Genomic DNA, 27826 nt, shown 5'->3' with positions numbered 1-27826 from the left:
AACAGCAGAGAATTTGCAATGAGCAGTCACTGAAAGGAAATAGAGTGTGAAAAGAGCTGAGATTCCACCTAAGACTAAATAATGCAACCTTGGCCAAACAATGTATTTCTAGTGTTCCCCTGTCTGGCCAGTGCTATGGAGCTGGGAGCTCCACGCATTCTTGTGATCTCACTGCAAGTTAAGACCTTAGTTTCCTCAGAAACACATCAGTCAATGACAGGACCCATCAGAGACAATAATTTCCCTTTATTTAATCTCCATATTCATGTCTCCTAAATACTTCTTTTTTTTGGTATTTGGTTAGGAGAACGGAGATTTGGGATTAGGTATTAACACACATAGGGGGTGGGGAGGCAGAAAAAGCTCACTACAATTGCTTCTCTTGGCAGAGTAGGGCCTGGTTCCAGTCTCTCAATTGGATACGGTTGGCAGATCCTCAAGGAGGACAAGACTGGCAGATGCTCACAAAGGAAACTTGAGATTATGGAGAATAAATAAATCCCTACTGCTTCTTGGACATTTTAGATATAATTCCTAAAAGATGAAGATCAAACCAGGGCTTCAAAACCCTGTAAGCAAAAAACTCAGATCTGAGAAACAAGCCAAGTGAGTGAAACAAAAGACAAGAGATACCACACAGTACAAAATAGTAATTATTTATATTTTCAAAAAGAAAAAATTAACATTTGGAAGTCTCCCCTTTGGAAGAGGGGCTAATCAGAAGTGACAGGACTGGCTCCTATGCAGGCAACAAGTCAGGTACAAACAGCCGGGCAATCTGGGCTGGAATTTTTTTCACATAGCAATAATAATAAAATTTCTTTTTCCTCTTCTTTTTGTTTTATGTATTTTCTGGATTTATTTCTTCTTCTTCTTCTTCTTCTTTTTTTTTTTTTTTTAGAAAAAGGGGGGGGGGGGGAAGAAAAAATAAAATCAGAGAAAAATGCCAAAAAAAAAAAAAAAAAAAATTTTCCACGATATCTAAAAACAGAACCAGAGTTCTTGTCAAGACAGTATGAATTCTGGATGAATAACTTTTTTTTCCACTTTTCAACACCAATAAAGATTTTGCAAAAGCCACTACCATCAAAACACTCATCTTCCAGATCAAATAACCTCCTTCCCCCTTTGCCTTCATGTGTCACTTTTCATAAGAGGATAAAAGGATGGGCTCTGTATTTGCAAATGGTAAGTGTGAACGAGAGAGCTCTGCTGATACTTGCATGGTAGTGAGGAGTTTTCACAAATATCCAAGGTTTAGCACGGCTGGAAGGACTAAAATTTGCTTCTTTCAACATAAATACTACTGGAATTCACAAACTGATTTCTGAAAAAAATTCTTTCTTCTTTCCTTTTCCCTTCTCTTAAAACTAAATGTCCATTTTGTTTTCCTTTTTGCTCCAGGCACCTGATGATTTGTTCTGCTCAGTCAGATGCAGGCAGGTTTCTCCAAAGTACCACTGCTGGGATGTGCTTGGGGCCAGCACCTAAACTGAATCCCAGGGTCAACTTGGTCAGGCCAAAGGGAACACGGGGACACGGCAACAGGGTTTTCATTAGGTTGAGCAGCCCCGAGTCCTGGGCCCTTCCCTCCCCCCACCCCTTCCCCCCAGTTATTTAGTGCTGTTTTAAAGTCTGGGTAATGGTACAGTCTTTCCCCTGACACAGAGAAAAAGCTCCACAGATTGCGCCGTCTACCTGGTGATCAGTGGCAGCAACGATGGCTGCTGCTTCTGGAAAATAAATGGAGTCTTATAACAGGCAGGATCTTAGGATTGCTTCAGGCGTTTGCGTGGGGGCCCCAGGAAAGGGCATTGTGCTGAAGCCAGAGAGCGGTATGCTTCAGCCACTAAGTGGGGATGTGATACCACCATTGACTTCCACCCAGAGGTCTCCAAGACATCCGAAGCATGACTAGGAGAAATGCAGAGAAAGAGGTTACCAAAGGAAGTGTGCACATGGACCAAACAGCTGCCTAGATAGCCCACTTTTTCAGTGTTTGGTGTAGATGTTGTTGATGCAATCAACACTACCCAAGACAGAACCCTTAACATGCATAAAAATGTGCTTGCTAGACAATGTACAGACCCGTGATTAGGCTGCGGCTCTAATTCCCAGAACTTGGACTCTGAGGCACTGCACTCTGAAAACATGGTCTGTTTGACAGAGTCAACATTGTTGATGGTAATTATATTCACAGTAGACAATAAAGAGAAAGAGCAAGGGCTTCCTTGGACATTCAGCTCTGAGCTCCCACCTGGTGTTCCATTTACTAGTCTTGTTAACCACAAGGCACATCACAGCCAGGGCCTATCTGATGAGCTTTTTGCTCAAAGGATGAGTTACCTTCTAAGAAGCAACAAGTACATATCCAACATATAGTGAGCCTGAACAGAACTGACACTGGTCCTTCCCTTCCTCTTCTGTCTCAGGCTCACACCTCAGACTCAGAAACAACCATGTAACTAGATCTAGAAGAGATTACTTCTGTATTAAACTTGACCCCTCATCTACTTTTTTTTTTTTTTTTTGGTTTTCGAGACAGGGTTTCTCTGTAGCTTTGGAGCCTGTCCTGAAAAACTAGCTCTTGTAAACCTGTAGACCAGCTGGCTTCGAACTCATAGAGATCCATCTGCCTCTGCCTCCCGAGTGCTGGGATTAAAGGTGTGTGCCACCACCGTCCAGCACTGTGAGGACTTTTTTCACTCCAACTTTTGCTTCCCATCAGGCAAGGAAATAATAGAGTATGTCACAATGAGAAGGACTACAGTTATAACCTCCTTCAAAGCATTTTAGAAAGTGATGCGGTGAGGTCACCTGTCACTTGGAGTGATGGAACAGATCTGGTAGACTGTTTCCTTTTCAAAATAGTCTTTAACAATCAGTTAATGTCCACCCCTTCTCTTTCCCAAAGCCCACCAGAGACATAAAACATATTTTACCAATTCATAAAAAATGAACCTCTGTTCTCTTGGAATCTGTCTATCTTTTATTTTGCCAGTGAAAGTAGAGTGAGGTTGCTGTCATTTGGGAAAAACAGCTTTTCCAGGTCAGCAAATTATCATTACTCAGTTCCACCGCTGTTTGGAAGTAAGGGGATTCACACTCACGCCTAGGACCTGATCCATGCACGCAAAACCATTTTCACACTGTCAAGCTGAACAGAAAGACAAAAATTTTCTACTTACTACCAAAAGGTTAATGAATCTCCTTGCTCACTTTACTCACTAATTCAAAGTCTTTTTTATTTCTTTATCCCAATTATTCTGAAAGAAAAACTTTGAAGATGCTACTCACTAGTTGATGAAATCCACTGCCTGAGTTTTCAGTTGATCCGCGCTGTGGAGGTCAGCCAGGATGAGAATTTCTGCAGCGTTCTCCACGGAGAGGTTACTGCAGAGGGCATCCTCACACATGACCTTCAAACGCTCCAGGGCGTACTGTAAAACAAGCAGTGCTGTCATCAGAGCAGCAGCCGCTCAGGGCTGACCGCTACTGAAGTTGTTCTCTGTAGTTGGCACGGCTGTATCACTGGGTATCTGAGCACAACTGCAGAGTGCAGGAAAAGCCACACCACGGTTATAAAGCACAACCACACTCGGAAGGCTGGTCGCTTAAGCTTGAAAAGAAAACAACCTAAATATGGTGGGCAGCATCTATCAAAAATTCCAAAGTTTACTGCTAGAAAATGGCAATCAGAGCAGATTTTTATTCCAAAGCTCATTGCATTACCTGTCTTTCTTAAACAATCACCACCTACCCTGACAATGATACATTAGCCACCCGCAAGCCAGCAGAACATTTATTACAGCTTACAGCTGACTGAACTAAAAGCACAGCTCTTTGTCTAAGCAGTGTCACTACCCTGGCAAGATACCCCAAAGACCTATCAAGCTGTGAAAAGGGACTCTAGGGTAGTTTTCACCAGCATTTCTACCACACTGTTCCTGAGTGGGGTGAATCAAGGGCTCCTTTGAAATAGGAAAAGATAAATTAAGTCCTACTTTATTGGGGTTGATGTTAAGCTGCAGAAACCCTGGTTCAATTTCAGTTTAAAACTTCCATTTTCTTTTCTTTTTTAATATTTATTTATTTATTATGTATACAATATTCTGTCTGTGTGTATGTCTGCAGGCCAGAAAAGGGCACCAGACCTCATTACAGATGGTTGTGAGCCACCATGTGGTTGCCGGGAATTGAACTCGGGACCTTTGGAAGAGCAGGCAATGCTCTTAACCACTGAGCCATCTCTCCAGCCCCAAAACTTCTATTTTCTAAACAAACAACACAAACATCTGGAAATGGAAAATCTAGGCCCACTGGGCACACTGATCCCGCTGACTAGGTCTGATGCCATTCTGCTACCTGCTCTACCACAGCATGAACTTACTGAGGAATAAAGAAGGCACGGAGCAAAATGCCATTAATTACTTCGCAGGAGAAGCGTTTGCTATGAGGCTTTCCAGGCTCTCTACAGAACCTCCACCTTCAGGCCCCAGAATCATGACACAATGCCCCTCCAGGCTGAATCATGGCAACCAAGCCAAGACAATTTTATTATGAATTTCAGGCAAGGAGGCATACCCGCTGGCACTGTGATCTCCTGAAGCAGAATGGAGCTTTATTGGTTTTGGTGCCACTTTAATTTCTTACATTTGAGTAACTGGAAAACAGTTTCCATAGAAAAGGGGAATGGCACTAGACAAGTAAGAGACAAGGGTGCTGGGAAAGTTGAATAGATGTTCAGTTTTTCTGCAGTGCTACTAGACTGTCCCTCTTACCTTTCTTTACACATTCTTTTAAAAGGACTTCTGCTGTGAACAGCTCTGATCCCGCCTGCATAATTAGACCAAAGTAGCCACTCCTGTCTCTTGGGGGACAAAGTTTTTTTCTTAATTATGCTTCTGAAAACCCTGCCTAATGGCAGTACTTACTCAGGAGATTGAAATTGTGTCTCCCAGGCCTGGCCAGCGTGTTTTGTTTTGTTTTTGGTCTAATTACACATGTCCCCAGGAGATTGGAAAAGCTCAGAAGAAGCTGTTTCAGCCTCCAGGGTAAATTCTAGATGTTTAGATCCTTCTGTGAAAGATTTTTTTACTGTTTTCCTAAACTCACAGAGAGGTGTAAAGGTAAAGCCTGCTTTCAAACAGGCTTGGAGCAAAGGCTACCCAATGGGAAATTCTGAACGGAATTTGAAAATGCACCTACCAGTTACTACCCCTGCCCCCCATTTTCCTGAGATAGTGTTTCTCTGTGTAGCCTTGGTTATCCTGGAACTTTCTGTAGACCAGGCTGGTCTCAAACTCATGAGATTCGCCTGCCTCTGCCTCCCGAGTGTTGGGATTAAAGGTGTGTGCCACCACTGCCTGGCAACTTCTCATTTATAAATTTATTGCACTATTGGGATTCAACTGCCTTTTTTTTTTTTTAAAAAAATCAGAAGGAAACACACTGCATTGAAACCAACATCTAAGTGGCAATTTGGGCTAATTCCCATTCCTCTTGCCCCAAAGGTCACAATTAGCTTTTTGGCAGAGAATGAAAATGCAGAAACATAGAAGTTTTTAACGTTGACTCTAGGTATGTGTAACTTTGAGCTTCAGTCTTTCTGTATAAAACGTGGGCTTTGTAGTGCTCATCCTTCTTACAGGACCTCAGAGAAGTGATAAAGACCTGAGGTATAAGAACAAGAAACCACTTCTTTGGAAACCAGAGGCAGGTCAGACAGAACCATAGTAACTCTATGAAAGTTTGGATACTCAGCTAAACCCAGTACTCAGACACTGAGTATGGTTCAGGGTGATTGTGAGGTCGAAGGCAGCTGGGGCTACAGAGAAAAGCCTTGTCTCAAAATAAACAAAAAATGAGCACTGGACTGTACTAATTTTACCCAGCTTAAAGAGAATATTTTCTCATTATCTCCACTGAAACCAAGTTTCTCCTAGTCAGAAATGAGGTTGACTAGAAGGGTGTGGAGTTTTCATATTGCCAACTACTAATCAAGTCTCCAAAGGTGATAACAAAAAGAGTTACTATCCCAATCTTCATCAAGAGCAATGATTAGTCTATATGCCTCACATGCAGTAATACTCCAAAATGCTCAACACAGATAAAGCCTCTGTGATAAGTCTAGGTACCCTCCTTTGTCCTCAGACACAAAAGGAGATATAAGGAGACAATTATTCATAGCAAAAACTAGAAGGCTTTGGCGTTCTTAGCTAGAGCTACTTCTTCAGAAAAGTACTGGAACTCGGACACAATAGGAGAGGTAGCATCCCCAGCAAGCATTTGCTTTCTCCTGAGGTCTACTGCTGGCAGCTAAGTAAGCCTTTTAATTCTTCCACATCAACTGCTGTTGCCTAACACACAGGGAGCAATTCTACATGGCAAATATCAGTCTTCCTGGCCACCTCACAAGTGATATCTGCACAGGCCCCAGGACACAAGCAGGCAGCCATTGGGCTCCACATGCCTTCACAATACAAGTCAGTTCCCATTGTGTTCTGAGGTCCTTTTATCAGATGTGATCCTTGAGAAAAATGCTTCCAGGGTGAACTACATTGGAGGAATTCTGTCTATTGTTACTTATTTTCAGAAAACTATTAGTAAACCGAGTGTGGTGGCCTTCACCTTTAATTCCAGTCAGCACCTGGGAGGCACAGGCAGGAGGATCTCTGTGAGTTAGAGTCCAGCCTGGTCTGTCTGCCTCTGCAAAGGCATGTGCCACCACTGTCCAGCTGGTTTCTCTCTTTAAAATTACATTTATTTGAAAAAAAGAAGACAGGAAAAAAATAAATAAATAAAAGCCACGCAGTGATGGTTCACACCTTTAATCTCAGTATTCAGGAGGCAAAGGCAGGTGGATCTCTGTGAGTTTGAGGCTAGCCTGGTCTAGGGAGCAAGTTCCAGGACAGCCAGGACTACACAGAGAAACCCTGTCTCAAAAAAAACTCACACACACACACAATCCATTGATTTGTTTTGTGTATGGGGCATGTGTGTGTGTGTGTGTATGTGTGTAGGTCAGAGAACAACTTGTGGGAGTCAGTTCCTACACTCTGTGGGTTCTGGGAATTGAACTCAGATCCTCAGGCAAAACACCTTACCCACTGAGCCACCTCATAGGCCCAAGACTATACAGTCTTTTTGATAAAGTTTGAATAAGTTAATGAAGTAAAAAATATCTTGAAAATTATAAAGTACAACCCAAATGTTAGCATTACCTGAATCTTTATTCTTGTTGGGTTAAAATTAAGACAGAGTAAGAAGAGGTGAGTATCAAACATCGCCCTCCACTCCACTGGATGACTCCGATAGTTTACCACTCAGAGCACACACCTCGAGCACCAAAAGGTTGCTACTGTGCTGGAACAACAGGATAAATAAGATCGTCCTGTCCAACTAAGATGTATATATGCTCACTTCATCCATGATACTGCACATAAGCCCTTTCACAAAACTGAAGAGGTCACAGGAACACCTGGTCCTATGATTATTTTCCTATTCTTTCTTATCTTACCTTGTCAGCAGCTGCCAGCAAATCATCAGCCATTTTGTCGAGGTTTGGCGCCTTCCCTGTGTAGATGAAGCACATCATTTCCTTAAAGACATCAGGTTCCACATCGTTGATTTCGACCCGATTCTGTGCCGGAAAAGTCGAAAATGAGAAGCATTCCAACAGAACACAATTCTAAACTATACTCATGATGTTAAGTTCTGGTGAAGAAAGCAGCTTGTATGAGTTAAAACCTAGCATGGATAAAAAGCCTCCTCCCTCTTCTCTCCTCTTCTCTTCCCTCCCATCATTGTATACTACTTTTATTTTATTTTCTCACAGACAGTAGCAAAACAACTACATGTGTGATTTTTTTTTTTAAAATCTCTGGACTTTCTAGTATCTTTAACCCAAACCACTGCGATGATCTGCTGAACAGTAAGTCCACATCAACTGGGACACTCCCTGCTCTCAGAAGGTGTCTGTTCAAGAAACAGCACTTTAATAACATGGCAAGATAAAGATAATTAGGAAAATAAATCTGCAAGACTGGGAAAGGCCTTACTGTAGTCACTGGGTTAAAAAGACACATGTCCATTCTGTTACACACCTTTTTGCTCTCCTCCATTTCGTGTTCAAACATGGCTCTGAAAACTGGAGACCGAGCTACAAAGTGAGAGGGAAACAATGAGGTTATGACATGGGAATTGCTTGATTACCCTAGCAATAATGATGAACTTTGTTCTTCCTATTCCATTCCCAAGGAACTGATCTTGGCCTCAATCACATCAGAATTATAAAACCTATGTTTTCAAAACATTTCTTTGGCTCTATTTTAATCATCCACATTTTAATGAAATTATTTATCTATATTGGGCAACAATGGTATATATACTACTTATGTAAACTTTGAACTTCAAACTGGAAGGTATTCCATGGTCTAAGCAGGGTGTTCTAATATCTGGACTTTTGGCTGGAACAATGACTGGCACCTCTATAGAGACTACACAGGAAGAAGGTCAAGAGCTGGGCTCAATGGCATGCACTACTAGCTTGATAATGAACATTAATGGCAAATTGCCTGTCCCTCTAGTTATGTGTTCTACACTCTTTCTTGTTTGGTGAAACCATCTTCCTTAACATTTCATTTTTTTTCATCACAGAGAATTCAGTTTTTCTCTTTAGAAATGGGAATGAAGACAAAAGGTCAAGAAACAGTGCTATATATGTTCCACAGTGCTATGGTCCACGTACTTTCTATGAACACCCATGAAACCACACCACATACACACAAAAAATAAGTAGACTTAATTCCAACCAGAACAGTAATAAAGAACTCAATTTTTTTCATATTGTTGAGTAAATCAGGGGTTGAGGCCAAAGTTGATACTTCCAACCCAGTACCTAAGAGCAGAAGGACAGATAGAGAGTGGGTAGGATGGTGGCAGAGACCTAGAACTTTTGGCCTTTAGTTTACATCAGAAAGAACTAATTTTAGCTCTACCATTTTCTAATCATTTTCTTGGTAAAATCATTTAACTCTCTGAACCATTTACCCCTGCTTCTCCTGCTTTATATATATGTATGTATATTTTAATTTTTTACAAAAAAATTCTAAAAAACGAGGCATAGTGATGCATTAAGTGTAAGGTAAGAGATTCCGATTGTGAGGTCAGCCTGGTCAGAAATTTCTCCCCACTTTTTAAGATTTTGAATGTGAACTTCAGTATTTTAATCTATTTCAGAAGGTAATCTATACCTTCTGATCTTATCTCAGAAGAATTACAGACTCGTGGTGCTCATGGACTGGTACTTTTAATACAAAGGAGGGTCCACAGCAGCAGGTGGGGTTTAGAAAGTCATCAGTAAGCAGACCACACTAATGCAATGGAACAGAATTCCCAGCAAGAATAGAGGGAATACTGAAGCAGACTCTTAGGGCTGACAGCTGCATGAAGGAAGAGGTGAAGAAAAGGGAGGGAAGGCACACAGGAGAAATAGCTGGGGCAAGCAGGGGATACAGCTTGGCGATAGAGTGCTTGTTGAGCATATGTGGGGCCTAGAGTTCGATATCCTGATCCATAAAGGGAAAGAACAAAGTAGTCAAAGAACCAGGAGAAAACTGGAGCACAGAGTCAACTAGGATAGGATCTGCAGCCTTTCCAACTTAGGGACTATCAGGTAGTTCACATAACTTCGGAAAATTCTTTCCTAGTAAGAAGGTGAACTGAGGACAACGTGGAGAAAGGAAGCAGACAGTGAATGTGCTACCTCAAGAAATTTAGCTCAGAGTATGTGGGGGAAAAGAGCACATGCACTGAGAGAACCAGGTTTCTAGGAAGGCAGGGCACAACTCAGAGAGCAGAAGTATACAGAACCATTCATCCTCAAGTTAGGGACACCTCCTTACCACTGAGAGACAGGTAAGGGAACAGTAGTCAAAGATGCTCCTACAAGAGGGCCTCTTGGAAGGAAATGTGGGCAAAGGTATCCTTTAGGAGTTGGAGGACTCTCGAGGGGATGACAGAAGTCTGAAACATCTACTGTTGGGAAAAAGAAGGAGGCTGACTGTATCTACAGAAAGATACACTGGGGGTTGGGAGGGGTGGGGAGTTGAGTCAAGGAGATGGCTCAGCAGATAAAATGCTTGCTGTACAAAGCACGAGGACCTCTTTTTGGATCCCTAGTACCCACTTAAAAGCCAGACATGTATCTGTAACACCAGCACTGGGAGGACACGGGAGAGCCATGGGAGGGAGCCACTGTGTCCCTCCCATGTCCTCAGATCCCTGGATTGCACTAATCAATCTGCTCAGTAAAAATGGTAAACTGCATGTCACTGAGAGACCTCAGCTCAAAAAGTAAGGTAGAAAGCACCAGAAGAAGACATGCAACTTCTGGACTCTGCACATATACACACAGTAATGTACTTGCACAGATATGTGCAAAAACATGCTTGTACCACACATACAAGAAACAAACATTAAAAGAAAGAGAAAGAGAAAGAAAGGGAAGGAAGGACGAGAAGGAGGGAGGGAGGGAGGGAGGGAGGGAGGGAGGGAGGGAGGGAGGGAGAAGAAGAAAAAAAAGAAACATGTTGAGGGCTTCACTATACAGACAGACACTAGTCTGAGTTGCTCGCTTCCTTCAGCATTGACAATCTAGTTGAGGCAGAAAATGGGAAGTTGTCACATGAGACGACTTGAGCTCGTTTCAAGAGTAAACCTTAGAATGATGGAGTCAAGATGTCTCAACAGAGGAGTCCTGGGAAGAAGCATGTTACTTGGAGAGCCACACAATACTCTCTTATGCTCTGTACTCTGCAGAGCAGTGTGTAGCTATGGCTCCCATTTTCTATAGGGTGAAGTCAGCCTTCTCTCAGTTCCTCCTCTGGGTGGATCTTTCTGGTCTTAAAGATCAAGAACCTGATGGAACAAGACCTGATCCTCTGGGTCAGTAGCAAGTCTCATTCTTCTTGTACTTTTATAGTGAAGAGACAACTTAACCATCTGAGGCCTAAGTTTCAGCTTGATAATACTTACTCCCTTGACCAGAATCCTCTCCATTGCATCCGAAGCCAAACTAGGAGCTACCACCTGCTCTTAGGTACTCTAAGAGATACTTTCCCAATGCAAAGATATGTAATATTTTTATATAACCACCATTTACACATTGAAAATGATATAGCCTAAGAGTCCACTCAAGACAAACCAGAAATGCTACTTTTATGAAAAGTAGCCTTTTTGGTTATGAGAACTGTCCTCAGAATACAAAAATACAGAACAGGTATTATTCCAGCACTGGGGAGTGGGGGTGAGGGTGAGGATGGGGTTAGGACTAAAAGTCTGAGGACAGTCTGGGCTAGTTAAGTTCCAGGTCAGCTTAAGCTGTCTCAAAATACCAAAATGAAAATGAACTTTGAAAATGTATTTAAGTGCAGAGTTCAAAAGCTAAAGTTGTTCCAAAGGCAATTTTGTAGCCACTAGTTTTCCTATTGCATCAAAATTATAGTGAGTCATGAATAAATACTAACCTGCTAGGATAGCCTTGTGAGCCTGGAATTCTTGGCCAGCCACACACAAGCAGCAATCTGTGAATCGGGAATTCTCCCACAGTCCTCCTAACTCATCCGCCAGCCGGCACTCAGGAACCTTCACCATATTCATGGTGTTCTGTCCAGAAATATTGACGGAATCTTGTACTACACTCACCTGTGAAATATAAGGAGACAGAAACAAAGTTTTTGTTACCAGCAGGTGGAGAGAGAACTTCTGCCACAGTGCAGAAATAGAAGATTTAGATACCACACATTTTCTTGAAACTATCTCCACAAATCAAGACTTTCTCCTTTGAATCAATTAACCATTTATTATAATCGTACTTCTTTTATACCACACTGTAGACAATGACAGCCTCACAGAGTAAGTTCTTCTCCAGTTTCTAATAAGTTCCATCTCCTTGCAAACCCAAGCACAGCTACCAAAGAGAAACTGACAGGAACAAATGCTCAATTTCAAGTATTCCCTTTACCCTGCCTTAAAAGAAAGGCTACACACACAAAGAGCTACTATAGAGGTCACTGCTTTAGTTAGCATTTCTATTGTTGTGAAGAGACACTATGACCATGGCAACTCTTATAACTAAAAATATTTAATCGAGGTGGCTTACAGCTCAGAGGTTCAGTCCATTATCATCATGGCAGGACATGGCAACGTGCAGGTAGACATGGTGTTGGAGAAGTAGCTGAGAGTCCTACATCTTGTAGGCAACAGGAAGCGGTCTGTCTTACTGGGCATGGCTTGAGCATATATGAGACCTCAAAACCCACCTCCACAGTGACACACGTCCTCCAATAAGATCACATCTACCCCAACAAGGCCACACCTTCTAGTAGTGCCACTCCATTTGAGGAGCCATTTTTTTTTTCAAACCATTACAGTCACTATATAAAACTCTAAAGAAATGTAGTAACTTAAGCCCAAAAGCATTTTTATTTTAGTTAAGTCAGGAAACACAGATAAACTGTGGTTTCTGTAGAGCTTGGTAAGTAGCTGACATTTCTCAAAGACATTTGATTAATGAACATGATGGCTCACAACCCATAAAGATTAGACTAGGAAGAACTTCCAGTAGGGAAACTGGGTGGGTATACCATGTTTTACACCCGAATTCAGTCATCTGTGACAATGACATTCAAGATGGCTGACTGCAGCTTAGATATGCACTTATATATACCCCTGGAACAGAATGGCAATGCCAATTGTATGGAAGGCCCCTTCAACCTTCCACTCTGGTTTCAGAAGCATGTTTCAACTAGTTTAATTAATTCAGCCTAGACAGAAATCAAGCTAAATTTTTAGATGAGTTAGTTAAAGTCAGCTGTTGGGATACCAGTTATAAGAATTTACAAATCACATTAACATTATAAAATATGCTAGTCATTAAACAAAAAATAACATCCGGCAAAGCAGCCATGCACCCAACAAACACTGTGTTTTGTTTCCTACAACAAACACATCATGTTAGAAAAGTTAAGTTCAAGCAGAACTCAAGCCTTGAGAATTAACTCCCTGCTCTTCTACTGCTAAGAATCTGATGAGAAAGACAGTTTAAGAACATCCTTGATGACCCAGATTTCTTTTGACCTTCAAGATGCAAGTCATCCTTTAGCTGCAGTCATAAACCCAGAGGCAAAGTTAATGCTTGATCCATATGACCTATAATCCCTTCTGTGTAAGAGTGAGGTATTTACTACCAGGTCAAAAAACTTATTCATTTGTTTAAAACTGTTATGATCTTGCACAAGGAGGCAGTCAAGCTAATCAATTATGAATGTGCTCAGCATTAGAGCACATTTATCAGGAACAGATTATAACAATATTTTAATAACCCGGGCCCCAGCACAAACCACCCCACAGAGATCCTCTCTTGCTTTTTTTTTGTAAGATTTCTAATTTGGTTCAATCATTTTCTCATATTAGTATCCTCACTTCTTTGATATAATATTAACACTAAAAGTGAGAGTTGTCTGTTCCCAGTTATAATTCTAAATACTAATTTAGGGAAAAAAAAAAAAAAGGAAAAGACCAATTAAATCCTACTTCCTCACAGGGAAAGGCAGGAATCCCCAGGGATGGACAATGTAGAGAATGGAGAAAGCTTTTGGCACTATGTTTCTAGTTTGAATTAAATCAGGCTGACAGGAGCCCAAAATCATTAACACTTAATAGCAATTGAGTAGACTGGGTAAATGAATTGGCAAAAGCTAAGCTGAATTTCAAATGAACTATGGTTACCAGTGGACTTTCTGCTGGCTAGATACATGCTTGGTAATGAATGGAGCCCAAAGACTGCGACACCCCCCAGTAGGGCTATTCTCCTCTTTGGACACAGACAGGAACACAGCAGGAAGGAGAAGGTACCTTTGCTGCCTGAGTCAGGCTTGTTCTGTAGATATATGGATGCTTGGAATCTCCAGAGCCCTGAATGTCTGGCACCTTTTACCAACATTAAATACGCTTAATTAAAAATAAATTTTAAATGGCACTCAGAAATGAGTCTTCAGAGCCCAAACTTTTAACTTAGAGAGGAATTGTTTTCCTTTGCAAATGATGATGCTAAAATGAGACCATTTTGAGAAAAAATGAAAGTTTTTTTTTTTAATGCCTATAAAGTTGACTATGGAGACTCATTCAGAACTGCAGCTGTGAAGATGACGTGACTGTGACATTTATGTCGTCTTATAAATGAATGCATGAAAATGTCTCAGGAAGACTGTATAATCTACAAAGTTTCAAGTTATGGGAGGGTCTCACTTTTAAAGTCAACTTTTTCCTCTCTCTGTCTCTGTGTCTCTGTCTCTGTCTCTGTCTCTCTCTCTCTCTCTCTCTCTCTCTCTCTCTCTCTGTTTTTTTCAAGACAGATTCTCTGTGTAGCCCTGGCTTTCCAGGAACTCACTCTAGAACAGGCTGTCCTCCTATTCAGAGATGGGCCTGCCTCTGCCTCCTTAAGTGTGGGACTAAAGGTGTGGGCTACCATGTTTGGCTTTAACTTCTCTTTTTAAAAAAAGAAATTACAAAGAAAAAATTTTAAAGAAAATTTCATAAACAACTAAGGACTATCAAGCCTTGTATATATTCATCCACTAAAAGGGAAATCCATGGAAATATTTAATACCCATGAAAGACTAAGTACTGTCAAATCTTGTACAGTCATCTCTATAAAAGGGATAATCCATGAAAGGCTCTTTAGTGTCTATAGAATTAAAAATTGAAACAATAAGGAAATGCCACACATTGTTTATAGCGTAGCACATCATCTGCAGCAGAAGACTAGCAGCAACCTGAATGTCAATCAGTAAGAGAACAAACCACACAATCATAAAACAGACTTTCCCTTGTACTAAAAATAAACTGTGGTTGCATTTAAAGTATAAATCTTAGAAACAATATTTTAAAAAAGCAAGTCCTAGATGACAACATTAAATCTCATATCAGTTTTATAAAGCTCAAAACCAAGTAAATCTTAAGAATGTATTGTTCAGGCACATAAACATTAGGGAATAACATAAAAAGTGAAGTAACTGCCTCATTCTTTGGTCAGGGGACAAGTATTCCATATATGGGAACAGTACACAGGCTATCCTCTAGTTACCGAGATATCAGTGTGGTAGTGGGTTTGCCTCATCAACATGTTTTATAACCTACCGAGATGCTACATAGCAAGCTAACATCTCTGTAGGTCAAGAAAAAGCAAATATTAGTTTTTCCATATAGTATAACTAATACATACCAACAATTCACTAAAAAAAGAAAAATATGAACAGACATTATTTATTTAAAATTGGGTAAAAAAATACATATTCTCAGGCAACCAAAGGAATAGTCTATTCTTGAGAATGGAAAGGATATTTTATTTTTATAAATATTTATTTATTATGTATACAATATTCCATCTGTGTGTATGCCTGCAGGCCAGAAGAGGGCACCAGACCCCATTACAGATGGTTGTGAGCCACCATGTGGTTGCTGGGAATCGAACTCAGGACCTTTGGAAGAGCAGACAATGCTCTTAACCACTGAGCCATCTCTCCAGCCCCCTGGAAAGGATATTTTAAAAACATAGCTAATGTCTGGATATTTTACAAGTGGTGTTTATATTTCATATGATGTTTCCTATTTCGTCTTAACTGTCACCTTACAAAGAGGACTCTTCTACCTGCATAGGCAAAGAAGGGGGAACATATGACACCTTCATAGCTAAAGGATATTTGTTTTCAATATAAGTGACTGGCAAGGGTTAACAGAAGCTGAAAATTTTCACAAAGATTTCCTATGGCTCAAATTATTAAGGAGAAAATTTTTAAAATTTAATTTAAACATGCTTTGTATGTTCTCCCTTTCATTACTAAAGTCAATACGCTCTACTAAGAAAACTTGGGAGAGCCCTTGCTCTCTTGGGTGAATGGCATTCAGCTCCACTTAGTACGGCACAGCAGACAAGAAGTGGGAAATGGAGAGCTGACATGGCCTTGACATTAATTTGCTGTACGATGTTAGGAAAAATTACCTGACCTCCCGAGGCACTGCTTCGCTTGTGTAACAGAAATGAAGAAAACAGAACTAGTCTAGCTCAAAGGATTGCGATAAAGATGATTCAAGAAATGCTTAGAAAACATTTAAGTATGTTAATTAAACAAATGCAACTTGGGAAAATCGCCATATTTTCTAATAGAAAAAACTCATCAAGAACTCAAAGTGAACCCCATGTGGCATATTACAAACAAGACCACCCACCTGGTACTTTCAGTGATACCACTAAATTAAAGGCCAAAGAGGCACAAGCATGGTGCTCAGTCTTTCCCTTTCTGATTCCCTGTGACCTCTGGGAGCACCAGAATCTCTGAACTAGCTGCACTCAGTGCACATCAGGAAAGCAAAGAAGTATCTGGCGCAGACTGGGGGAGCAACGCAGCATAGCGTGTACTTGTGACTAAATTCCATGTGGATATCCTTTCATAAAAACCTCTAAATAATTAGAAAATAAGGGAAACAATAGAACATAAAATATAAACAGGAATTAAAATAAACTTGTTTATAAGTATTCTACTGATACAAGAGAAACAGGTCAAAGGAATAGGACTTACATGGAAATGGTCTAGCTGTGAAAAGTGCTAAGAACTTGGATGAATTGCAGACATTTTAAAAACCCACATATCCAATACACACCCCCACACAACCGTCTTGCAGTGTTGAATGCTACTAAGTCCACAGAGAGCCTTGGAACAGGAACGAGTCTCACTAGGCACAAGACCAAGTACGAGAAGCAACACTCAGCACCTGTGGCCAACTGGGAAGTGTGAGAGGAACAGATGGCACACCTGGTTCTATGGCGAGAAACCACGGCATCAGCAGAACCCAGCAGACGTTTTCCCGTTCAACATCTCCTCATTTCCAACGTGTCATCGCACTTCCCTTCTAAGTCAGTAAGGCAAATCTAAACTTAACCACAGGATTTCTCCTAAGAGAATTTCATATGGGGAAGTGAAAAAAGAATGCTGGAACTCAGCCTCAGCCCTAACCATAGGATAAGAGTAACCAAGCGAGGGCAGGCCAAATAGTTTCCAAATCACAGATCACAATCCAGGGTCAGAGCCCCTGGAATAGTATAGGGACACCAGGAAAAGATGGACCCACTGTAGACTTGAAAATGTTACGAGTCACGGTACTGCCTAAAATGCCAGCGGTAATATTTAGAGAGGATTCTCTTTAGAGGGAAGCTTGAAGACTGGCTTTCATTTTCAACAAAATTAGAATTTTCTACTATCTTAAAGGGTTTTTTGTTTTGTTTTGTTTTTGAAATACAAATCTTCAGCACTCAGGAGGCATAATGATAGGAGTGATCTTGAGGCCAGCCTGGGTAGACAGAGCTGCTTTTAAAACCAAAGGGGTAAAAAAAAAAAAAAAAAAAAAAAAAACTCACAAAAATCTAGGACAGACAACAGGCAAAGACTGAAACTGATGCTGTTTATACTGCATCTAACCTCAAACAAAGCCATAGTTAATTCTTATTGTTCTACTCAGGCAAACAAGCGTGACCTGCAACTAGCAAGACTTAGATGAAATTCACATTTCAAGTTCATTAAACATAAAACTGCCACTCTTTACTTATTTATTCAGATGCTGATAATCTACCATCTCTTTCAGTTACTCTGGAATTAAAATGGAGAGGGAATGGCTATTATACAAACTAAATTTTACCTTTTCAGTGTACAAAGTTTTCTAATCATTAGCAATTATTTGTTATAATCCACAGCCTGCTACTACTGGCCATGGTTCATGAAAGGGCAAGAGTTCTAAGGGACAAGTTCCTGGACTACACAGGTGTGAAATGCCTTTGGAACGGTCATTGACACACAACGCAAGCCTATTATTTGATGAGCTAGCTGGCAATTGCGACACTTGCCTGAACTCAGCCTCATGAAAGTACAAAACCACTTGCTTCACTCTCAGGAAGCAGTTCCCTGACTGTGAGATATACAGGGACACTAATACTCCAGTTTAATAGAATTTTTATTTATTTACCCCAAGTTTCTTGCATTTCTCCATGTATGGAAAATGGCAGGAAATGTCTCATTACAATACACTGTACCCATTTTAATAAGCCCTTTTCAGTTGGATCTTGGGTCAAGAAATTTTTCTAAGCTTCTCCAAAGGCTCTTAGGCCACTGTTGAGAGACACTGACCCTTCAATATGATGACAGCTGACTCTCCCCTTCTAAGCTACCAGTTTCCACAGCTTTTACCCTAGAAAAAGTAGCCCCTCCCTTTCCTACTTCATAATGATCCCAGCAAGACTAATCATGAACACTCAGCTCCTCCAAGTAGTCACCTAGTCCAAAGAGCAGAAAAGGAGAACAACCCAGCCAAACACTTGCCACCCAAGAAGGAACCAGAGACTTTAAGCAACAGAAACACAAATTTAGTTGCAGTTGCTAGCCACTGCTCAGCTTGAAGTGTTAGCCTTTCCAAATAGTATTTGAACCGCCCCACACAAAAAAGAAAAGAAAAGAAAAGAAAAGAAAAGAAAAGAAAAGAAAAGAAAAGAAAAGAAAAGAGTGAAGATCCTGACTCAAGCATCTCAAAACTGACAGATACAATCTTCGTTCTTATGAACAGTAACAAGTAGAGAGCCCAGGTGCCCAACAACCTTGAAATCATAAGGCAGTTCAATCAGTCACATAAATAACATTTGTACAGAACCACTCCCCTTGGGGATTTTTCTCATTTCACATCCTTGACACAATACAATTAAGTCTACCAATACACATCAGGTCAGGGAATTGCCAGTCTCAAAGCAGGGCAAAAGGACTCACCTCGCAGAAGAGGGTGAGCTTGTCATCAGGGAGAAGCCCATTGGCCTCGTCCAAGAGAAAGTCTCTACGAATAAATTTTTTGAATCCCCAGTCTTTGCCTTGCACGAACCTATAAGCTCGCTGACTCTCTGGAATGAAAAAGAAAGTCATATTTAGAATTCTCAAAGACCAGCTCAAATCCACAATTTATCAGTGTATGAAGTTACTTAATGTGAAAGTAGAAACATTTACCCATAGCTTTGGTTTCTTCTCCCTTGGCATTCAGGATGGAGAACTTGAACTTTGCCCGAACTTCACTCTTTGGACAGCTAACCAATAACAGGTAAAGTGACAGGTAATCTTTGCTTTCTTCATCTAACCCTTTTGGGTTTACTCGCAAACACCTGCCCAACACAGAAACAAATGTGGATTAAAAGCCTTATGGCTCCTGAAGTCTAGCAGGAAACATCAGAATCCAGAGGGGAAGAAGTGTTTCTGTTGCTGTTGTTGTTAGGTTTTGTTTTTTAGAGTCTAAGTCCCTTACCAGGAGACTGATTCAATAGAAACTTGAAAACAATATTTTCTACACCAATTTGGATCAGCTTTTAAAAATTAGACAAAAATAAAAGGGCATTCTCATCTCTTACATCTCTGCCATTTCCTTTATAATTGTCAAATCATTCACCTATCTCAGCCTAAAACATTTAAAATGGTTTTCAGACTACTCTGTTTTTCATTCTTTAATCCCAGAAAAGACAGCCCTCAGTTTCTCATGGGGAAATACTTATTTAAAAAGTTGAGAGCCATTTAGTAACCCTGTGAGAGAAAAATGTATTCAGGAGAAGTATCCACATAGTTCATACTCTTTTTTATTTGTTTGCTTTTCTAAACAGGGTTTCTCTGTTTAACAGCCTTGGCTGTCCTGGAACTGGCTCTATAAACCATGCTGGCCTTGAATTCAGAGATCCACCTGCTTCTGCCTTTTGGAATTAAAGGTATGTGTCACCATGTCTGGCTGATACATACTCTTTTTTTTTTTTCTTCAAAGATTTTATTTATTACATATACAATACAGTGTTCTGCCTCCATGTATGCCTGCATGCCAGAAGAGGGCACCAGATCTCATTTAAGATGGTTGTGAGCCACCATGTGGTTGCTGGGAATTGAACTCAGGACCCCTGGAAGAACAGTCAGTGTCCTTAACCTCTGAGCCATCTCTCCAGCCCGATACATACTCTTTTATAGATATTTTATTGTGTGTGTGTGTGACATGCCTGTGGAGGTCAAAGACATGGGATCCCTTTGGAGCTGGAGTCGGGTAGTTGTGAGCCATCCAATGTGTGTGCTAGGAACCAAACTCAGATCCTCTGCAAGAGCAGCAAGTATTCTTACCTGCTGAACCATTTCTCTAGCCTTCAGCAATTATATTTTAAGAGTTAAAATAACAGAGGTATTGTGGAAGAAGCACAGATAAAAGTAAACTCTTATTCGACAGGGGAATGTTCTAAGCTTGGCTTCTAAATAAGAGTTTAAAATGCCAATCTGTTAAGGATGATTCAAAACAGAATTTAGACAAAACTTAATAGATTCAACTGAGTTAAATTGTAAATGTCATTAGCTGAAATGCATGGAGTTCAGACACTGCTCTACCACATAGCATACACAAGCCTTGCCAGGGTTATGTCACCTTTCTCAAACAGGTGGTCTAATCCAGTGACTCTCTAGGGAGTACAGATGCCAAATATACCACTATACAGTATGCTAGAAAGGTTAAATATAATGCCTAGGATAAACATTTAACTCAACAGTTAGTCTACAGTTTAATGTACAAAGTCAGCAAATATTAAATTAATAAACTCTTCAGTGGGTTATCAGAGATCAAAGTGGAAGATCTTTTTTTTATTTTTTATTTTTTAAAAGATTTATTTTATTTATATGTATACAATGTTCTGGCTGCATATGTGCCTACACTCCAGAAGAGGGCACCAGATCTCATTACAGATGGTTGTGAGCCACCATGTGGTTTCTGGGAATTGAACTCAGGACCTCTGGAAGGAAAGTCAGTGCTCCTAACCTCTGAGCCATCTCTCCAGCCCAAAGTGGAAGTTCAGAAACAAAAATGTTCTGATTTTTGCTGGGGACATATGGTTGGTTGTATCCTTAACTACTTGCTCCTATTTCTCAAGCTGGCACTCATCCTCACTCCCAGATGATAGTCACCTTGCAATAGGCACTAGTTCAGGAACCCCAAACTTAATCCATTCAGAGCATGAACAACATACTATACAGTAAATTCAGAGAACGCTCAAAGACTTGTTGGCACGTGGTAGATATACCTATTGTTACTTTACGCACAGGGAAGCTACGCTTAAGACATGTGATAGCATGGAACGTGAGTAGAGGAAATGAAGCCTGCTATGTAACAATGTGCCTCCTGGATAAATTTTATCTCCGCCCTGCCAGTTACAAAGCCAAATAAGGATGACCTTGAACCACTGCCCTGTTCCTTTTTGAGAAAGTCTTATCTCGTAACCCTGGCTAGCCTGAAACTTGCTATGCAGACCAGGATGACCTGGAATTCAGAGATTCACCTGACTCTGCATCCTGATTGCAGGGATGAAAGGTGTGTGCCAGCATACCCAGCCTAATCTTGAACTTTTATGAGAGGTAGAGAACGTCTCTACCTCTGAGCAGTGGGATTTCAGGGATCCACCACCATGCCCAGTTTATGAGTTCTGGGAATGGAATCTAAGTCTTCATGTATGTGCAGGTAATTTAAAAGTCAAGTCAAGATTTTATGTTAAAAAACCTTAGATTTGTTGCTGCATGTGATGACACACACCTTTAATCTCAACACTCAAGAAGCAGAGGCAGGTGGATCTTTGTTTTGAGTTTAAGGTCAGCCTGGTCTTCATGCTGACTTCCAGGCCAGCCAACACTTCTTAGTGAGACCGCATCTCCAAACAAACAAAAAGAAACCCACAACAACTAGACTTGTTGCTTTCTAAAAAAAACCAGAAAATCTGGTGATAGTTGGCCCTTCTCCAAACGAAGCTCTAGTTAGCTGAACTGGGTGACTACCAGTCCTTCATACACTTACTGAAGTGCCAAGAACTAATCCTAGAACCTCCACATGCTAGTTGAGCACTCTGTCACTGAGCTACATCACCGGCCTTCTATAAACCTTTAAAATTTTTAAATTACACTTATTAATTTCTTTTTTTAAATTTATTATATATAGTGTTCTGCCTGCATGCCAGAAGAGGGCATCAGATCTTATTACAGATGGTTGTGAGCCACCATGTAGTTGCTGGGAATTGAACTCAGGACCTCTGGAAGAACAGCCAATGCTCTTAACTGCTGAGCCATCTCTCCAGCCCCTAATTTCTTTTTTTATTATTATTTATTTATTTATTTATTTTGTATACAATATTCTGTCTGTGTGTATGCCTGCAGGCTAGAAGAGGGCACCAGACCCTATTACAGATGGTTGTGAGCCACCATGTGGTTGCCGGGAATTGAACTCAGGACCTTTGGAAGAGCAGACAATGCTCTTAACCACCGAGCCATCTCTCCAGCCCCAGCCCCTAATTTCTTATGTGTGTCTGTATCCGTGGGTCCATGAGTGTCGTGGTTCTAGTGTGAAAGTCAGAGGACAACTTGCAGAAATCAGTTCTTTTCCTTCCACCATGTGGGCCCCAGGGATCAAATTTGGGTCTTCTGGTAACACTGGCACTCTTTACTCATTTACCCTATACAACCTGAGTTTGCTAAATTGTATTAAACTCATTAAATTATTTCAAACACTTGTAGTTGAGTACCTACTGTGTCAGGCACTATTATAAGGCAATGGGACAACAAAAGTAAAATCTGTGCCTTAACTTACATTCTGCCCATATCCTATTCAAACCAAGCAAAACAGGCAACTTATGGAACAAGTTTACAACTAGAGGTATTCTTCCTCACCATTTCAGTTTATCATTGGCTCCTGATGAAAAAGTTGAACTTTTTATGACTTCACCCATTTCCTCCCGGCAAAAACTAAAGTTATTGATGGTCCACATGTAGGAGAATTTCACTACCTTGATCTGTTGATAGAAAATTAGGAAGGAATTAAATAAGATGTGGGGAACCTGGAAAAAACAGGTTGAAGATCAGATAAGCACCCCTCCCTTATCCCCACAGAAGACTGCAGTTCAAGAGGTTCCTCGACTACATGGAGAAATCTCTGACCTACTGCTTTTTATAATGCTTTCAACTTTTGAAAACACTGGTTGGAAATGAGAAAAACACAGTCAAGGAAAGAACAGCAACAATAACAACAATACAAGAACAGGGTAGGTAAAGTCTGAAGCTTTGTGGTCCTAATCCTAAAAGAGTCCGTAATTGACATGCCGATGCCATTCTGGGGGCTGTGAATCTCAAATACTGCTCTGAGCTTTAGAACACATACCTATCAAGGAGGATCTAAAAAATCTAGACAAAATTTTCTCTGTGAGTTCGAGGCCAGCCTGGTCTACAAATCAAGTTCCAGGATAGCCAGAGCTGTTACACAGAGAAACCCTGTTGCAAAACCAAACCCAAAAAAATCTAGCTAAAGATTCCCTCTTGAATCACCATAGAAAAGCATTAGCCTTGGGGATTTAGACTCTATTAAGAAATGCAAGGCTAATAAGGACTCAACTTGTGCTTTTTGGCCCCAGAGAAACTAGGAAACCCAAAGTTGAAAAATGATTATGTTGCTTTTGTCCACTAGTGAAAACTTGAACTTACCTGTGTATAGCACCAGCTCTCAGCCACGGGACCACTCGACATTTCTGCCGGAGGTGGAGGACTTGGAACCCTTGACATCGCCAGTTTGAAGGTTAAACTGGGTTTTCAAAGTCAGGGGGCAGAGATTTCTGGTTTTTTTCTTCACCCTGGAAAGATCCAAGAATTAAGATTTATTAGCCCCCCTTTTAACTGATTTTTTTTTCTTTCTTTCTTTCTTTCTTTTTTTTTTTCTGAGACAGGGTTTCTCTGTGGCTTTGGAGCCTGTCCTGGAACTAGCTCTGTAGACCAGGCTGGTCTCGAACTCACAGAGATCCTCCTGCCTCTGCCTCCCGAGTGCTGGGATTAAAGGCCTGCGCCACCACCGCCTGGCTTAACTGATTTTTTAATGTTAAACTGAATTTTTATTATTCTTCTCTCATATAATACATCCTGACCTCAGTTTCATCTCTCTCTACTCCTCCCAGTCTCCCCAGTCCTTTCCCTCTTCCCTATTATCCTATTATTTGTTTGATCTTCTAAGATACTGGAAACTTTGTGGCCTGTCTGAAATGTTCTGTCCTGATTTAAATATTAACTTCAGAGAAGACCATGCAGTCTCCTGTGCAAAATTACATTATTGTTCAAGCACAGTACATCTTTAATCTCAGCACTCAGGAGGCAGAAGCAGGTAGATCTCTGTGAATTAGAAACTGTAAATCAAGTTTCAAGCCAGCCAGGGCTACATGAGACCCTGTCTCAAATAAATGAATGAACTAAATAAAAAAAAATAAAATTCCATTACTCTTCTGCACAATGCTCAACATTATCTTTAAAAACTGCTGGGAAGGATGTCATACAACTTTCATCCCAACACTCTAGAAACAGAAGCTGGTGTATCTCTTGAATTGGAGGCCAACCTCGTCTACACAGTCACTTTCAAGCCAACATACTGCACAGCGAAACAAAACAACAAAAGAAACAGACACACGTGATCAAAGGGTGTATTAAAGCACATCTCTGAAAAGCTGTTTGACAAAGTCAGCATGGCTAGCACTAGATACCTCCTTGCCACCAGAACCTTTCCTTAGGACACAAATGCTGTGCTCCAGTGGAAAATGACCTTGGTACCTTAACTTCCAATCCTGATCGCCTGTGCTTCACTGCAAACTTAAGAACAGCCTTCTGTTCATCTTCTCCGCCAGCTGCTCTCTTAAAGGGCAACATTTTTACACCTCCCTTAGATGTGCTCCTTTCTCTACAACATCACGTCAAATTTTCACCTGACTTTCTAGATTTTTTCTTGCTTTCTCTGCTAATCATTCCTCAACCTCAACACCCCCCCCCCACACACACACACACACAACAGAATCTATTATGTAGCTCTAGCTAGCATGGAACTCACTATGTAGATCATACTACCTGGAACTTAAAGAGATCCATCTGCCTGCTGCCTCCTGGGTACTGGTATTAAAGGTGTGTGCCACTATATCTGGCCTTCTTCAATTTCTTTTATTGGATTTTTTTCTTTTACTGTTATTCCCCATGGCTTAATTTTCAATCATATTCCCAATTTACATTCTTATGGCAACCAATCATTTCAACAGTATCAAATTTCTGACAGTACACAAACATTCTCAAGTCTCTTAAACTTACACCTCTTCTATAGCCCCAGGCCCCTTCCAAATAGCTGCTATACATCTTGATGGGATGTACCACTAATAAATCCAATTCAAAACTATTTTTATAAATTAGGTCATGGACCAGTGTGATGGCTCAGCAGATAAAGGTGCTTGCCATCAAGCCTGTTGACCTGAGCTTAAGTCCTAGAATCCACAAGGTAGAAGGAAATAACTAAGTCCTACAAATTTTCCTTGTACTACATGTGTGCCATGGTACATGCATGATATCCCCACAAAATAAAGAACATATATATAATAAAATTATTTAAAATGTAAGGCCAGGAGTGCTAGTACATGCCTGTATCCCAGCACTTGAAATTCAGAAGCAGATCTCTGTGAGTTCAAGACTAGCTTGGTCTACATAGAGAGTTCTAGGTCAGCCAGAACTGAGAACCTGTCTCCAAAACAAAACAACAAAAAAACAATTAAAAGTCAAAGATGCAAAGTTGCAGAGATATATAGGGTAGACACAGAAACTCTGCTCCACTGTTGGTGAGACACTAAATAAAACAAGACATATACTGTGTATGTAGAATTTGGTCATATCTAGCAAAGTTTAAAACCACAGAACTTAGTACTCTCACTTTGAATAGAATGTGCACTACAGCGGGGCTTGCCAAGTTTGGAAGTCACAGAATTACCTCTTAAGGAGAATGTTGGTCTTACCCCCAAGGCTTCTGATTCAGCAGCTTGAGATGGGCCCAAGAGTGCACTTCTAGCAAGGTCCCAGGTGGTCCTGCAGAGCTAATTCTGGGACCACGGTGAGAACTACTGCCCTAGAGAAGCCTTTATGCACAAGACATGGGCTAGAGTGTCAATGTGACACTGTAACAGTGAAAAACTAGAAACAAATTAAAAGCCCTTTAGTAATGAACAGGTAAGTAAACTGGGTTATTTCCATATAATGAAAAATGAGTTTTAGTGTTTAAAATAACTAGATTCTGTAAGACTGCGGTCTCCAAACACAGTGCTAATGAAAAGAACAAGTTTTTGAAAAATAAGTGTAGTTCATTATTTCTACAAATATAAGTATTAGTACAGATAAAAGCATACTGTAGAAGCAAAATAAGAATAAGAGAAACAGCAAGTTGTTACCAGTTTCATGGGGAAATGAAATTTGAAAAGAATAGAAGATACTTTGTCTCTTATGTTTTTGTTCTTAAAGATTCATTTTTATTTTATGTAAATAGGTGTTTTGTTTGTATATACACATGTGCACACACATGTGCCTTGTGCCAAGGCCTGAAGAGGACATCAGATCCCTTGGAACTGGAATTACAACAGTTATGAATTGCTATGTAGGTGCTGGTAATTGAACCCAGGTCCTCTGGAAGAGCAGCCAGTGCTACTAAGCACTGAACCATCTCTCCAGGCCCTCTGATACCTGCTTTAAAATAAGGGTGCTAGGAAGTAAACAAAACAATACAAATCTCAGCTAGAGATAACAGGTGCTTGAGTATTTACTATTCTAGCTTAAACAATTTTTAAAATGATAACGATAGTATGTGTGTTTATTACATATGTGCGTGGGTATGTGTGTGTGTGTGAGCACATGCCATCGTATGCATGTGGAAGTTAGAGGACAACTCTTTAGAGTCAGTTTTCTCTTCTTCCCTTTACATGGACTGCAGGGATTGAACTCAGGTAGTCAGGCTCGCAGAGTGCGCACTTTACCTCCTGAGCTATCTCACCGGTATGGTGCTGTCTTTCCTCTCTGCCTGGCTACCTGGAAGATCTAAGACAAACTCTTTGACTCATCTCCTAAAATGAGCGGTTTACATTCCTAGTCTACAAGCTTCATTTTATATTTAATCACACATTCTAATCTACATTAGTTTTAAGTTCATTATTTTCCTTTACCTCTTTGCTATAATATATTATTATATATATTTGCACTATTATAGTGTGTGTTTTTTTTATGGATCAGCAGTCAGGTCTTCATGTTTACATGGCATGTTCATCACCTGAACTGTTTCTCAAGTACTTTTTCAGTTTGCCTGATGGTATAAATGAATAATAGCAAAATTATTCAGTAGTAACTCAATTCACAAACATTTGCTTAAATAGCACTGGCAGGATTAATAAGATATATCTATCTGTACTTATCCAAAATAAATGTAACTAAATGTTCCATTGGTCATAACACTGCCCTAGTAGAAGCATTTATACTAAAGTGTCATCTGCCATCACAGACGAAGTTAGTTGTCTTACACACATGGCATGCTGTTCCAAACAACTGCTTTCACCGTGGGCTTGTGCAAGTCATGAGACCCAGTCTCACAGGCTTGTTTGTCTAGTAACAAGTTTAATATACCTTAGGCAGTTTTACAAATCCCAGTTATCATTGCTACCAAGAAAGAAGTTGCAGATTTCCTACTTTTGGGTAGTGCAGCAATGAAGATGTGAATTTTACATGTGAGTTAAGAGCTTAAAACCTGGCTCGTGAGGCATGTGTTGAGGCTATCCTCCACATTGAGTCATCACAAAATATGGATCTGAGCTTATTTTGAAGTTCTTTTTTTTTTAACCTTCAAATTCATCTAACAA

The 27826-nt window shown here is 40.4% G+C and overlaps 1 protein-coding gene across 6 annotated transcripts in view; it reads right to left on the bottom strand.

The window, feature by feature from the left end:
- Positions 1–640: 640 nt before the first annotated feature.
- Positions 641–27826, bottom strand: part of Spop (speckle type BTB/POZ protein) — a 104923-nt gene continuing 77737 nt past the window's right edge. For 4 of the 6 annotated variants that reach the window (XM_050156721.1, XM_050156723.1, XM_050156720.1 and 1 more), the window contains 9 exons: positions 23622–23767; positions 22815–22936; positions 19101–19252; positions 18870–18997; positions 11529–11706; positions 8106–8161; positions 7520–7642; positions 3298–3440; positions 641–1914 (listed from right to left, as the gene is read on the bottom strand). In XM_050156721.1, the coding sequence (XP_050012678.1) occupies positions 1770–1914; positions 3298–3440; positions 7520–7642; positions 8106–8161; positions 11529–11706; positions 18870–18997; positions 19101–19252; positions 22815–22936; positions 23622–23699 (1125 nt within the window). In that variant the 5' untranslated portion in view covers positions 23700–23767 and the 3' untranslated portion in view covers positions 641–1769. The other 2 variants (XM_050156724.1, XM_050156725.1) reach the window with 2 other exon arrangements.

The sequence above is a fragment of the Alexandromys fortis genome, unplaced genomic scaffold (genome assembly GCF_014885135.2).
Source record: "Alexandromys fortis isolate MF-2015 unplaced genomic scaffold, M_Fortis_MF-2015_v1.1 scaffold_31, whole genome shotgun sequence".
Lineage (NCBI taxonomy): Eukaryota > Metazoa > Chordata > Mammalia > Rodentia > Cricetidae > Alexandromys > Alexandromys fortis.
The sequence above is the reverse complement of the archived record's forward strand: the minus strand, read 5'-3'. Positions and strand labels throughout refer to the sequence as shown.